At 39.6% G+C, this 16,070-nt stretch overlaps 1 protein-coding gene across 1 annotated transcript; it reads right to left on the reverse strand.

The window, feature by feature from the left end:
- Positions 1–1,170: 1,170 nt before the first annotated feature.
- On the reverse strand, positions 1,171–1,524 carry LOC110882120 (uncharacterized mitochondrial protein AtMg00860-like). The gene has a single exon (XM_022130206.1). It carries the CDS (start codon positions 1,522–1,524, stop codon positions 1,171–1,173), a length of 354 nt encoding a protein of 117 aa, XP_021985898.1.
- Between the last annotated feature and the right edge of the window lie 14,546 nt (positions 1,525–16,070).

Genomic DNA, 16,070 nt, shown 5'->3' on the forward strand with positions numbered 1-16,070 from the left:
AGAGAGGAGATCGACATTTCCGTCCATATAAAGCCTCGAACGGAGCTGCCTGAATACTGGTATGGTAACTGTTATTGTAAGAAAACTCCACCAAGGGCAAATGTCTCTCCTAACCTTTACCAAAATCGATAACACATGCTTGCAGCATGTCTTCCAATGTCTGTATGGTTCGCTCACACTGACCATCTGTTTGAGGGTGATAGGCGTGCTCATGTCGAGACGTGAGCCAGATGATTTGTGCATCGTTTGCCACAAATCGGATATGAAACGTGGATCTCGATCAAAGATAATGGAGGTTGGCGCCCCATGCCTGGAAACCACTTCCTTTAGATAAATACCAGCCAACTGCGAGAACTTGTCAGTTTCTTTGATTGCGAGGAAGTGCGCAGATTTCGTGAGACGGTCAACGATCACCCAGATGGTATCATTTCCGCTTTGAGTTCTAGGTAGCCCGGTGACAAAATCCATGGCGATCTGTTCCCATTTCCACATGGGTATCTCTGGTTGCTGAAGTAGGCCTGAGGATTTCTGATACTCCACCTTGACCCTTGAACAAGTTAAGCCTTTACTTACATAAGTCGTGATGTGGGCCTTCATCTTCGGCCACCAGTACAAAACCTTGAGATCCTGATACATTTTATCCGAACCCGGATGAACAGAGTACCGGGACATGTGCGCTTCGTCCATCACGAGATCTCTAAGGTTACCAAACAGAGGAATCCATATTCGTTCCATGAAGTAGTAGATGCCGTCAGATCTCTCTACAAGCTGTTTTCCATGCCCCTTAAGTATTCTGCTTCGATGTTTTCCTCTTTAAATGCTTCAGTTTGTGTAGAAATGATCTAATTTGTGAGGTTTGAGTAAATGATGAGATGCAAGGCGCGAACACATTTAGGTTTCGTTTCCTTTTGGCTAAGGGCATCCGCTACAACGGTTAGCCTTACCTGGATGATACTTGATTGCACAGTCGTAGTCGTTTAAGAGTTCTACCCAGCGACGCTGTCGCATATTCAATTCCTTCTGGTCGAATATATGTTGAAGGCTCTTGTGGTCGGTATAAATAGTGCATTTAGTACCGTACAAGTAATGCCTCTAGATTTTGAGCGCAAACACCACGGCCCCTAACTCCAAGTCGTGAGTCGTGTAATTCTTTTCATGGACCTTCAACTATCAAGAGGCGTAAGCTATAACTTTCTGGCGTTGCATCCACACGCAACAGAGACCTTGAATAGAGCCGTCACAATACACTACAAAATCTTCGGTACCATCAGGTAGAGACAGAATCGGTGCACTGCAGAGTTTTTGCTTCAGAAGCTTAACTGCGTCTTCCTGTTTCATTCCCCAAGTATACACTACACCCTTCTGTGTCAGAGCAGTGAGAGGTTGAGCGATATTTGAAAAGCCTTCAATGAATCTCCGATAGTACCCAGCGAGACCAAGAAATTGACGCACCTCCGAGGGATTCTTTGGTGATGCCCAATTCCTGATTGAGTCGATCTTAGCTGGATCCACGTGTATCCCCATTTCGTTAACGATGTGGCCGAGGAAGTGTACTTCTCGAATCCAGAAGTCACACTTAGAAAATTTCACGTAGAGCTGCTCCTTCCTCATGAGCTCCAAAATAAGACGCAGATGCCGTTCGTGGTCCTCCTTGCTCTTATAATAGATCAGAATATCGTCGATAAACACGATGACAAAATCGTCAAGATATGGTTTACATACGCGGTTCATGAGATCCATGAATACCGCTGGTGCGTTGGTTAACCCGAATGGCATAACCAGGAACTCGTAATGGCCACACCGTGTGCGAAAAGCTGTTTTTGGAATATCCTCCTCTCGGACTCTCATCTGATGATAGCCCGATCTTAGATCAATCTTCGAGTAGAAGCTCGACCCTTGCAACTTGTCGAACATGTCGTCGATGCGAGGTAAAGGGTAACGATTCTTGACCGTTGTAGGATCGTTGTTGAACTCGAATGAGTCAATCAGAAGAGTTGTGAATCCGATTCAAAGGCAGAATCAGTGAAACGGACGCTCAAACTAATTATAATGCTTCTTTGATTGATTTAACAACGTTTACAACCTGAAAGCAATTTGGCAGCACTTCGTTACAATTTCCAGAACCGTTGCCAAATGAACAACAAGTGCACTATTTATAGGTGGGGAGGTTTCACTTATATGGACATGTCCATATAAGCGAAACTACATGCTATGGTTTCGCTTTTATGGACATTGTCCATATAAGCGGAACCTCTTGCATAACCACTAAATCTCGACTCTCGAACCTCGTGCACTGAATATTCTAATCAATCCTATTCTATTACATGATGCAAGACGAAGTCAATAGACGTAATTCACTAACAGACTCCCCCTCGGATGTTGACGAAGTCTTCAGTGACTAATCTCTGTTATGACACCTTCTTCAGACTTGATCATTTTGCCTTCTCAATCAGATGTAACAATGTAAGCATCTTTCAATCTTTGTCTTTGATCAGCTTCTCTCTTTTAATGTTATACCAGGATTTCATCACTGGCTTTATCATCTACAGCTTCATCATCAGCAGGCTCCCCCTCTCGTCAAGCTTCCGTGCTTTTAGGGATCGACACCTAGCTTTCCAGCTACAAGCTCATCCTCACTTTCAGCTTGTCTTCAGACTCCCCCTTAGTCTCTACTCTCGGGATTGTAGTCTGGGTTTTTCTTATCCTGCAATCACTCAAACACTATATAAGTAATAACATTTTAAACCCAACAAATAAATTCTCTAGTCCACTCCCCCTATCAACCAACTTAACAGATATGGCAGCATTAAAGAATCCAACTTCCTCACAATTTATCATCCAAGTTCAAGTCAATGACCTTGGAGATATCACAAACTGTTTTTGAAATTTTTTATTTTAATTCAAGTATCAAATTAATGAACTTGTTTTATTTTCAGAAATACAATCAGCTTACTTAGATTTTGAAACTCAGCAACTCAGACATCGGTTTATCGAAAATAACGCAGAAATCAAAATCTTTTTGTATTTTCTGAAAATATAAAGCAGTAAAGAAATATATACAAACATATTTACAAACAATATTTTTGTTTGAGTATGCGTCAGAGGATCATATCAGTTTTTGACAAGTCACAAGTACCGTTGAGCTTAATTTCACTTTAAGAATTAAACAATTCACTTAGATTGTCGATATACTGATCTACTTAAATTTTCATACAAATTTCAACTGATTCAGGATACGATTTAGATGTTTTAGGAACTTAACTCATTCATGTGTCCCACCTCTTGAATATACTCCCGTATCCAGAATCCCAGATATTCAGTCTTACAGGTGAGTATACCATAAATGATATCTGTAAGAGGTTAGATGCGAGGGCCGTGAGAGCTCAGGTCGATACTTCCGTATACACAGAGAGATGACGGCTTCGACTTTTCGGTGTGTCCCCTTTGGAGGATCTTTTGATTACAACAGCAAAGATTATCAATTTAATTGTTTCATCAATTTGCTGAGGGCGATGATATGTTTCAAGCAATGCGTAAAGTATTATTCGGGGACTAGGTCAGTACTTCCATACAGCAGAAGTCCCGGAATAATATCCCAGATATCACTGAGTATAAAGACCTAGTATCTCAGAATAAGGGACCTTTCAAACGAGATTTCAGGGGTTACCTATATATCCAAGTAGTGTTCCCCACGAACTAAGCAAATGTTTGAATTTAGGTTTATATCCCGAAAAAATTTACTAAGTGTATAAAAACCTATCGACATATCATCAGTGAGACTGTTTAACGCTTATTAATTCTTTACAATTCTTTAGCATACTATAACTGTCTACTGATGTACTATCATTTCCTCTTTTTACGCAAAACTCATTTTTTTTTTTAATTTTATCATGTTTTTGGCTTTCTCAAATTTTCTAATGTTTTTGTATTTTCTGACAATAATTCTATACCACTTGTAGATTGTTGTTGAACCCGAATGAGTCAATCAGAAGAGTTGTGAATCCGATTCAAAGGCGGAATCAGTGAAACGGACGCTCAAACTAATTATAATGCTTCTTTGATTGATTTAACAACGTTTACAACCTGAAAGCAATTTGGCAGCACTTCGTTACAATTTCCAGAACCGTTGCCAAATGAACAACAAGTGCACTATTTATAGGTGGGGAGGTTTCACTTATATGGACATGTCCATATAAGCGAAACTACATGCTATGGTTTCGCTTTTATGGACATTGTCCATATAAGCGGAACCTCTTGCATAACCACTAAATCTCGACTCTCGAACCTCGTGCACTGATTATTCTAATCTATCCTATTCTATTACATGATGCAAGACGAAGTCAATGGACGTAATGCACTAACAAACTCCCCCTCGGATATTGACGAAGTCTTCAGTGACTAATCTCTGTTATGACACCTTCTTCAGACTTGATCATTTTGCCTTCTCAATCAGATTGTAACAATGTAAGCATCTTTCAATCTTTGTCTTTGATCAGCTTCTCTCTTTTAATGTTATACCAGGATTTCATCACTGGCTTTATCATCTACAGCTTCATCATCAGCAGGCTCCCCTCTCGTCAAGCTTCCGTGCTTTTAGGGATCGACACCTAGCTTTCCAGCTACAATCTCATCCTCACTTTCAGCTTGTCTTCAGACTCCCCCTTAGTCTCTACTCTCGGGATTGTAGTCTGGATTTTTCTTATCCTGCAATCACTCAAACACTATATAAGTAACAACATTTTAAACCTAACAAATAAATTCTCTAACAACCGTCACCTTGTTGAGTTCTCGATAGTCAATGCACAAGCGAAAGGACCCGTCTTTCTTCTTCACAAATAAAACTGGGGCTCCCCAAGGCGAAGAACTGGGTCGAATAAATCCTCTATCCAACAGTTCTTGAAGTTGATTCGACAATTCTTGTAACTCCCCCGGTGCAAGATGATATGGTGCGCGAGCAATCGGAGCTGCTCCTGGTGTGAGATCAATGTGGAACTCCACTTGACGATGTGGAGGTAAACCTGGAAGTTCTTCGGGAAAAACGTCAGGAAGTTCATGAACAACAGGTAGATCTTCAATTTTCTTTTCCTCAGGTAAGGTGTCAGTAACAAGGGCTAGAATAGCAGGGTAGCCCTTTCGTAAACATTTATGGGCTTTCATGGATGAAATAATGTTGACGGTTGCACCGCTTCGACGACCCTGGACAGATAATGATTCCCCGCTAGGGAGAGGTACAGGCACGATCTTCTCCTTGCAAAATATGTATGCTCCGTGTTTGGAAAACCAGTCCATACCAATGACTATATCAAAACTACCAAGAGTGATGGGAAGAAGGTCAATGTCGAACACTTGACCTAGAAGATCGAGTTTACACCCTAAGAATACATTTGTGGCTTCTATCGACTTGCCATAAACTAATTCCACTACATGCTTGTTCACAAGAGATGCAGGAGTCAATCCAAGCTGACGACTGAACCCCAAAGACACATAACTCCAGTCGGCACCAGAGTCAAATAACACAGAAGCAATAATACCATTAACAGAGAACGTACCGGTCATGACGTTGCCATCGTTCCTTGCATCGCCTGCCCCAATAGTGAATGCCCTACCGCGAGCGCCATTCCCACCGTTATTCCCATTATTGTTGTTTCCCGCGTTGTTGTTGTTGTTCTGGCGGTTACCCCCATTGTTATTGTTGGCATTCTGATTCAATTGCGGGAAATCCTTCTTGAAATGCCCTTCACTGCCGCACTGATAGTATCCCCTCTGATTACGCTGATTCTGCTGGGGTTGTTTCCTCTGTTGCTATTGCTGAGATTGTTGCTGTTGTTGCTTGGGATGTGGAGCTCTACAATCCTTCGCCATGTGACCCAGCTTGTCACACCTTTGACATGCCCGGCTACACTGGCCATAGTGGTGGAAACCACACTTATTACACTTCGGCTGTTTTCCTGCGTAACTGGAGGTCTGGCTGTGGTTCTGATTCTGATTAACTGAAGACGATTGACTAAAGTTGCGGCTGCTGTTGTTATCGGGCTTCTTTTGCGATGGATTTGAGTTAGTCGCCTTATCTGCGTCGCTCCACTTACGCTTGTTATCTGTGGTGGTGGTAACTGTAGCAGCAGTAGTAGTAGCAGCAATACGGGGTGGCAGCGAGCCACGCTCCACCTCCTGATCAGTGATCTTGTGAGCCAATTTGATAATCCTGGGTAGGTCGTTGAGATTTGCTGCAGTGACTAATCTCTTGACTTGTGGTGCCAATCCCTTAATGTAGAGCTCGATCATGCGAGGTGGTGGTCGAGATAGGTTAGGACACATGTTCGCCAGTTCGTGAGACCGTCTCGTATAAGCCTCGATCACAGATCCTTGCATCTTCAGGTTATAGTACTCGTTTTCCAAATTTTGAATCTCATCCTAAGGGAAGTACTCTTCCCGAATCAGCTCCTTGAAATCATCCCAAGTGGTCGCGTTTGCCATCTCGACGCCCAACATCTACACTTGAGCATTCCACCAAGTCAGAGCACCCTCCTCCAGGGTGCCAGAAGCAAACTTCACCCTGTCCCCCTCTAGACAGTTACACATAGCAAAAACGGATTCAGCTTTCTTGAACCAACGGAGCAATCCCACGGGACCTTCAGCTCCACTGAAAGTTTGAGGCTTGCAATCCATGAACGTTTTGAACATACAAGTAGGCGGATTGTTTTGATTCTGATTCGCTTGCTGACCTAAGGACGAGAGAGAAAATACAGCACACGGGTAAGAATTGGGTACGCGATACAAGAATAAAGAGTATTTGGTACATATCGTACCAGCTTGATAGGCTGCCAAGGCCTCAGCCACCCGTGTGTTAATCAAGTTTGTCAACTCAGCCCGAGTCATCGCAATGTGACCAGGTCCATGGCCTCGTCCGCTCATGATTCTATATAAGAAGAGGAAAAAGTTTAAGAATCGAGATAAGGTAGGAGAAAAACCTCACGTTGACATCTACAAACTACAAAGTTTACATAATACAACAAGGCGGAACCCCTTTCACACTCGTTAAGCCTCTTAACTCGCGCTAAAAGGTTCCCCACATTCAAATAGCACAACGAAAGGCATTACAGGATTTAAGAATCACAAGAGTCGAAGGGTAGTGCCACGCTATCTAGCTTTACTAAAACATGCAGTACAGGTAATCACATCAGGGTATCTAGTATGTAGTTTCATGCAAGTCGTGAGTGTGTGACCACTAAGCTAGTAACGCATAAAGTAAATAGAGGACGAACCTTGCAGGTCGTTTTCGATACTGTTTGGTTATAGTCTGGTTTTATGAAAAAGTTTTAAAACCTAGTTCACTATAACCAGTGTATCTGATACCAAACTGTCAGACCCCCAAAATACCACATGCGGAAACCCCGCGAGGTGTGTGACGTACCAGGATCCAGCCACTAATCACATTGAACTATAATAAGTATTTAAATAAAACATTTTCATTCATAAAATAGTTTCAAACCATACATTAAAACCAAAGTAAACATTCAGCGAAAGCATAAGATTATTCGTTGTTCAAGTGTTTCAAAACAATGTGCTAAACCAAGAATAAATATCCAAGACTTACGACCCATAACCACTCCAGCACTCCCAAATAGCAAGTTCCCATCCAAGAACCTAAGGACCTGCAAGCATGCAGAAAAGTGTATCAGACAACGCTGGCGAGTTCACAGTTTGTTTTAATCTGTTTAATACCAAGTAGTGACTTATGACATGTTATGTTATGTTGATAATAACTCGATACCGCAGACGGCCCTTTTGCCCTTCTCCAATGCTCGATAAAACATTGGTCATGATTTAAAGTTATTAGTTCACGCCCGACCTATCCAGGTACGTCGTGAGGGTGCCAAACCTAATAGCGCTATCAACTAATAACCCCGTTGCCCTACAAGCAACTAACCCGGTAGTATGATGGGAGAGTGAGTGTATTATCCACCATTAATGTTTACTAAAAACCGTTGCATATCCCCTACAAGGATATGCGTTTGTGAAATCCGCCTCACATCCCTTGCAAGGATGTGGGTATTTGAAAACAGCCTCATATCCCCTACAAGGATATGGGTTACGAAAATCTGTTTACAAGTTTTGTCAGTTTGATTGTTTCCACCGGATGCATGCTTGTTTTGAGAGAAGTGAACTCACCTTGGTTTGCTCGGTATGATTAGATATTCCTTCACACTTAATCAATCAAAGCCTATAGTATTCATGTATACGTAATTAGTTTACATTCGCTTGGTTCATGTATAAATTATAATCATGGTGTGCATTCAAGCAACGATTTCCGAATAACACATAGCAGTCATTCCAACTCATACATATCCAAAAAAAAACATTCAAACGCATGTTTCGCAACAGTATTCAACAGTTAAGCGTGCTATTCAAAACCGAATCATGTTTTTCCCCAGTCATAACTAACATCATTAACAGACAAAAATCAACATATAATCATTAATTATCATACGTGTTCTAAACTACAGTCTGTTGAGAACTACCCTCTGGGCGGCTAAACTCCAAACGACGAAATACCAAGGTATTTCGTCGACATATGGGTGACGAAACATCAAGTGTTTCGTCGACATGATGGGTGACGAAATATCAGGTGTTTCGTCGAGATGATGGGTATTTCGTCGAAGACCCTACTTCTTCCTGCCCTACTGATCGTCAAGATTAACAACAACTCTAACCCCTTTCAGTTCTAATTCAATCATAACAATACATATTGGGTTAAACAATAAAATATCAAACCCTAAATACGGCCAATCCTTACTACCACTCAACGTATAATCACACAGGCAGATTCATAAGGATTTCTATCATACGAAAACTTAACTTGTCGGTTACGGGTCACCTACATTCTTATCCTATGGTTTGTCTCTATAACCGTAACTCATGAGTTTCAAATCAAATAATCTGTCACAATCAATCAACAATGAAACCAATTATGATACGGATATTCACACAAACAGCACAACGATAGATCGAGTCGGGTTATTACAACTAATCGAATGTGAGATGGAACAAGCAAGAACTTCGAGAGGATGATGATCGCCGTCGGGTGCAAGGGAGAGGAAAAGAGTGTCTAGGGTTTCACGAATTATGGTCTTACGTAATGTTATGAGGTAATTATAACAGATTCATACTTGGGCCTCACCTGGGCCACAAGCCCACACGACGAATAAGGCCTCGACGAAGAACCATTCTTCATCGTGATGTGTATGACGAAACACCAATGTTTGGGGGGTTGATGATGAAAGTCCCATGTTTCGTCGTCCTATGTGTTAAGTTTATAAACTTAAACAGTTAACAATTTCATTATTTAACCAAACTATAATACAATACACCAATCACATATCAAACGTGTACAAGTTACAATGCAAACGAATTATGAAAACACTTTGCAAAACGAGTAACGTGTCGAGGAAAGACCTTGAAAACTCGGGTTGTCACAGTCCGAACAGGTCTGTCCCCATTGTCCATCTTTGTTTCCTTTGCATGTCTCTTAGCTGCCGAGAATGAAGTCCCACAGATATCAGAACCTCCGGAGATGAAATGGATGATTTGAGCATCTGCTAGTGGAGGAGGATCTTTTCAGGAACTTTCTTAGATTCCTGGATCCTTGACTTTTTCCTTCCAAGAAATTCCTTCAAGTATCCTTTGCTCAAAAGATAACCTATCTCCTTCCTTAATGCTATGCACTCATCTGTGAGATGACCAAAATCCTCATAGTAAGCACACCATTTCAATTTGTCTTTGGTTGCAGGCGGTTTGTCATTCTTCCTTGGCCACCTAGCCTTGTCACCTAAATTCTACATAGCAAGGATTAGTACATTATTATCAGCAGAAAAACAATATTCAGAAATAGGAGGATAATCCTCATCATCTTCCTCTTGTTCCACAACATGCACATTCTGGTTGTCATACTTGGAGTATTGCTTGCATCAGTTATTCTTGAAATAGGATCATTGTTTGTCTTGCTTTGAGGATCCTGACAACCTCTCCTGGATCCTTTTGTCATCCTCTAAACGGATAAACCTAAGGGCCCTGTTCCTTACCTCATCTAGGTTCCTACAAGGTGTCATAACAAGATCATCATAGAACTGAGAATCCTTAAGTAAACCCATTTTAAAAGCTTCTACAGTTGTAGCAATATCCAAATTAGGAATCTCTAAGGATTCTCTACTGAATTTAGTTATGTAATCTCTAAGTGATTCATTTTGACCTTGTGTTACCCTATATAGATCACTAGTTAATCGTTCAAATCTCCTACTGCATGAGAATTGGCTATTAAACAAATTAACTAGGTTAGCAAATGAAGTAATAGAGTAAGGGGGAAGACTTAGCAGCCATTTAAGAGCTGATCCTGTCAGTGTGGATCCGAAACCCTTGCATAGACATGCTTCTTTCAACCTTTCAGGAATGGGATTGATCTCCATTCTCTCCCTGTATTGAGCTACATGCTCTTCTGGATCAGTTGTGCCATCATACAGCTTCATGTTTGGTGTTTGAAATCTCTTTGGTATCTCTGCATCACATATAGGTGGTGCAAAGCGTGACACTCTGCGACTCCCATCCAGGATCTCAGGAACGGGTTTAACCACTCTTCTGACACTGGATATAATATCCTTGAGTTTTTGCAACTCCCTAGCCATGGCCTGGTTGATCCTTGGTTCCTGCATAAGACCATGGTTAGTATTGTAAGATGTATTGAAAGTATTACCTCCTGACTGATTTGAGATTGGAATTCCAGATGAATACCCGAAATGAGGCTATTCTGGTGCAACGGTGGGACCATATGAAGCAATAGTCTGCATGGGAATGAAGTCTCCCACATGAATCTCAGAACTTTTGGATTGTTGACTCCCCGAGGATCCTTGATCCTGAAAGATGTTGGATCCAGGATACATTGGAGCTGATGGTCTTGGAGGATATTCCATGGGTCCTTGAACCTACGATGAGGATCCTTGATGCTGAGGGTAGGATCCTTGAGTTGTAAGCCTCCCCATGTATCCTCCCGAACTGAATAAGGATCCTTAATGCTGAGATGAGGATCCTGGAGGCTGAAAAGAGGATCCTTGAGGCTGGAAGTAGGATCCTTGAAGCTGCGCCGACTCCAGTGATCCTTGCTGAAGGATAGAGGATCCTTGAATCTGGACACTGGATCCTTTGGAAAACTGGATTGTTGATGATGGAGTAGTAAAATCCAACGACTTAGGCATCAATGGGGAGTGATCCTCTACTGATTTTTTCAGTTTCTTGATTTCATCAATCTCTCGAAGGATCCTGTCATTAGTTCTGTCCTGCTGTTGCATTTAATCCTTCATTTCGCAGCATTCTCAGCATTCTTCTGGGATCCAGAAGGAACATGAGGCAATGGTGGAATGCCCTGTGAAGAGGTGATCGCCGACATGGAGCTTGTAGTGTTCTTCGTGTGAGAAGCCATGTAGTTGAAGGTAATGAGCAGAAATGGATAAAATGAACAAAATTCTTCAAGAATGAAGCACCGATTACCCCACGGTGGGCGCCAAACTGCTTTGCTCAAAAATCACACAAGGATAATGCAACCAAATCTGATTTTGTGAGGTATGATGCTTGGTTAAATGATCAAATGTATGAACGAATAGCAAATGAAATCAATGACGAACACCGAGATTTATACGAGGAAAAAGCCCTTGATCTTTAGAAGATCTCCCGCATAAAAAACCTCGGGTGATGGAAACTACCGATCACCAACTATATTGCATAAAAAGGTTACAACTTTGGAAGATATTGAGCTTGTTACAATGAATTCTAGTGTGTGTGTGAGAGAGAATGAATAGCAGAGGTGTTGTGTCAAAAAAGATGCGTTTTTTCAGCTCAATACCCCCTCAAATAAATAAGCTAACAAAAAGCCCTATTTTCTAGGAAGATCATGTCCACTCTCATAACCGTTAGTGGAAATAGCACTAGCAGCATAAAGAACGAATATTCCCCGAAATTCCAGCTGAGAATTAGTCCACTACGTCCATTATCTACATATAAACGTTAAAAACGTGACAATTGTTAAAAACATAAACAACAGTAAGGATCCTGGATCCTCAGACTCCCTGCATTATCCGTTAAGGATCATGATCCATGCCCAGTCTCAAGATAGATGATCCTTAGCATAAAATCCATGCCCTAACAGTAACTGAGATGACGGATACATTATTACTAACATTTATTATATTAAAAGCCACGCCATCGTAATTGAATTTATTTTTCTTTTCAAAACGCCATAATTACATGTCACATTATAGGCTTGCATCCTACATGGCACGACAAATGATACACAAATACACATCGAAATAATATAATTACTAATGTTTTTAGCGCCAAAAACATATATCTACCTCGCGCCAAATAAAGGTCATTATATAAGTAGAACACGTAAACAAAGCTTAACACTCCACACATTGTCTAAAACGCAATACAACTTAAAAAAAATAGCTCAGGTTATTGCATGGAGGTTTGAGAGGTCAGGGAGACGTTTCATCCTAAAGTTCTCTGACAGAAGAAGGGTGAAAGTCAAGACAATCAAGGCCATACTTAGTATGGATGAAGCCGTTCAGAGGGATATTCTGGCCCTAGGGATTCCAATGGCCTACGATTGTGAAAGGCTCGAATGGTAATAAGAAGATTGAAGAGAAAATTTCCAGCAGATGATGATGATGATGATGTTGACGATACTGATCTACCAAAAGTTACCAGTTGGAGTTTAGATGAACAATCAAGAAGGTGAACGTGACTTATCAACACGGGGTGGATTATTCATTGACAATGGACGAAATGCTGAACACAGCTAGACTACATCTTCTTGAACAGCTCTGTGATTTAGCACCTTCGAACGATGCAAGATCCAGGGTTGTGATGATATTTAAGTATAGGATGCAACACAGACGAGATGAGATTATGGCGTTATACGCCAATGTACAAGATGATGATGATGAGTCTGAAGAAAGTGATGAACAAAACGATGGGTACATCTCTGATGTAATACCATCCACAGAAGACTATTAGTTTGGTTTGATTTCGTCTTAGTTGTAATCTTTTGAATTACTAATGAATTATAATGATTTTAAAAACGTCATGAACACCAAGAAATTTACTTTTTTAACATATAAGGGATTAATTCAACTGGTGAAATCTATAAAAATGCCTAAAATTTTGTAAAGTTTGAATTGTTAAAGGTATATAATGAAATTGGGAACGCCATGGACGCAAATATATTAGAATTATTAATTTATTTTAATGAATTTGGGAACGCCATAAACGCCAAAATATTTACTATGTAATACAAAAACGATTAATTCATCGAGGCAGATCTAAAAGAACAATAAAACGCCATGTAGTTATTGAATCTAACTAAACGCAAAAAAAAAAAAAAAATCTTACACGCCAAAAATGAAGCGGTGTTGTGAGACGCATTGGAAAAAAGAATATAAAAGGACAAAAAGGCCCCCGCCTTCATTATATCGCGTGCCACGTGTAAAGCCAGGATCCGTTTTCATACTTTTAGACATTTTCTCCTAATATATATATATATATATATATATATATATATATATAGGGTAAGGTTCATGCGAGAACCACCTTTATTGCGAGAACCGCGAGAACCAGTGTGAACACAACCAAAAATATCTAAAAAAACCTAGCCCCCCCCCACCCCTAAAAGAAACCTAAACCCCTCTCCCCCCAAAAACCTAAACGCCCCCCCCCCCCCACCCCCCACCCAAGATAAAATGCAAAAAACTAAACCCCAAAAAAAAAACCTAAAAAAATCTAAAAAAATAAAAAAAACACACAAATTTTTTTTTAATATTTTTTACATTAAAATCGCTACTTTTAGTAGCCAAAAAGAATTTTTTTTAATTCTTTTTAATTCTTTTTGGTAACGAAATATAGCGATTTTTTATAAAAATATTAAAAAAATAATTGTGTGTTTTTAGCTATTTTTAGGTATTTTTGGTTGTGTTCACATTGGTTCTCACGGTTCTCGCAATAAAGGATGGTTCCTAACGGATCCTTCTCCTATATATATGCGAGAACCAATGTGAACACAACAAAAATACCTAAAAATAGCTAAAAAACACACAAAAAAATTTACTATTTTTTAGCGAAAAATTGCTAATTTTCATTACCAAAAAAAAAAGTTTTTTTGGCTACTAAAAGTAGCGATTTTTAGCTAAAAAATATTAAAAAAAAATTGTGTGTTTTTTAGATTTTTTTAGTTTTTTGGTGGTTTAGTTTTTAGTATTTTAGCTTGTGGGGGGGGGGGTAGGTTTTTTTGGAGGGTGGGGGGGGTTTAGGGTTTTTTTAGGGGGGGGGGGGTGGTTAGGTTTTTTTTAGGTTTTTTAAGGTTTTTTTGGTGTATTCACATTGGTTCTCATGGTTCTCACAATAAAGGTGGTTCTCAAATTAACCTTACCCTATATATATAGGGTGAGGTTCCTGTAAAAAAGACCTTTTACGTGAGAATAGAAGACATAAGAATTATATTGTAGACATCATATTTTAGGCATAGGCATGATGTTTTGGCTTGTTTTGGCAAGAAAAATACCAAACATAACAATTTAAAACACAATGAAACGTATTATGGGCTTGAAATTTAAAACACAACTAAAACACATTGCTTAACACTTAAAACAAACTACTTAATGTTCTTGGCATGGTGTTTTAAGTTTTAAGCCTAGAATTCATTACATTGTGTCTTAAATTGTTATGTTTGGTGTTTTTTTTGCCAAAACAACCCAAAACATCATGCCAAGTCTAAAACATGATGTCTACATGTCAATTCTTATGCCATCTCACACTTCTCACGAAAAAATGTCATTTTTACAGGATCCTAAGACTATATACATATATATAGAAACAGGATTAGGAGAAAACGCCCTAAAGTGTGAGAATGGTGAGAATGCATCCTGGCCCAACACATGGCGCGGGATATGATCAGGGCGTGAGAGTCTTTTTTGTCTTTTCAATCTTCTTTATTTCCAAATTTCGTGTAACATGCTGCTTCATTTTTGGCGTCTAAGATTATTTTGGCGTTATTTATATTCATTAACTACTTGGCGTTTTATTGTTTCTTGGATCTGTCACGTTGAATTAATTGTTTTTGGTCACATAGATAATTTTTTTGGCGTTATAGCGTTTCCCAAGTCAATTTTTTGGCGTTCGTGGCGTTGTTAATAATTCATTACGAGTCATTAATATTTTCAAAAGATTACAATAAGACCAAATGTTTTTAATGGTGTTTAGTCAATTATTGGTGTTTTTAATAATACATTGTTTTGGCATTTTTTTAGCGTTTTATATATTAACAAGGTGCTTTGTTAGCATCCGTTCTCACAGTTTTCATACTATTAGGGTTTTGGTGTTTGTAGTTTTGGCGTTTTATATAATAATGTATTTTATTAGTAGAGAATTAGATAACAAACAATGGATAATTAGATAATAAAACAATAGAAATGAAAAAAAATTATGCTAATCTAATTTCTCATCCAAATCTTCACTGCCATCAGCCTCTTCTTCTTGAATTTGTCTTGGCGTTTTGAACCTTTGACTACCTTAGCTAGATGCCAATTTTCCTACATAATGCCCGTCTTTTTAGACGAAGCTTATTAGTGGCATCCTGTATTTTGGTGTGATATTCTTGTTTGGTGACATGTCATTGAAGATCAACTCCTATTTGAATGCTATTTATAATAATGGAGTCCAAAATAGCATTTTACACTAGTATTGATCACTTCATGCCATGCATATATTCATCAAGAACAAAGCTCACATGATGACATATCACTGTCATCAGTCTCTTTTTCTTGAATATTTGTCCATCTCATTCAGCAAAAGCTTATAGAGATACTCACCTCAGAGAAGAATCCATTCAGTGAAACTTCATGCAGAACAATAATGGATATAGAAGAAACGAGCTTTGCCATCTGGGGTTTTTTTTAACTATTTTTTGGCATTTAAAGTGAGTTGTTTCTAGGAAACATGGCGTTTGTTTTCTGGGTGTGATCAATTCATTG

The sequence above is a fragment of the Helianthus annuus genome, chromosome 10 (assembly GCF_002127325.2).
Source record: "Helianthus annuus cultivar XRQ/B chromosome 10, HanXRQr2.0-SUNRISE, whole genome shotgun sequence".
Taxonomy (NCBI): Eukaryota; Viridiplantae; Streptophyta; class Magnoliopsida; order Asterales; family Asteraceae; genus Helianthus; species Helianthus annuus.

Coding starts and splice junctions, on each gene's coding strand:
- LOC110882120 (XM_022130206.1), bottom strand. CDS start 1,524: ATGGGGATACACGTGGATCCAGCTAAGATCGACTCAATCAGGAATTGG.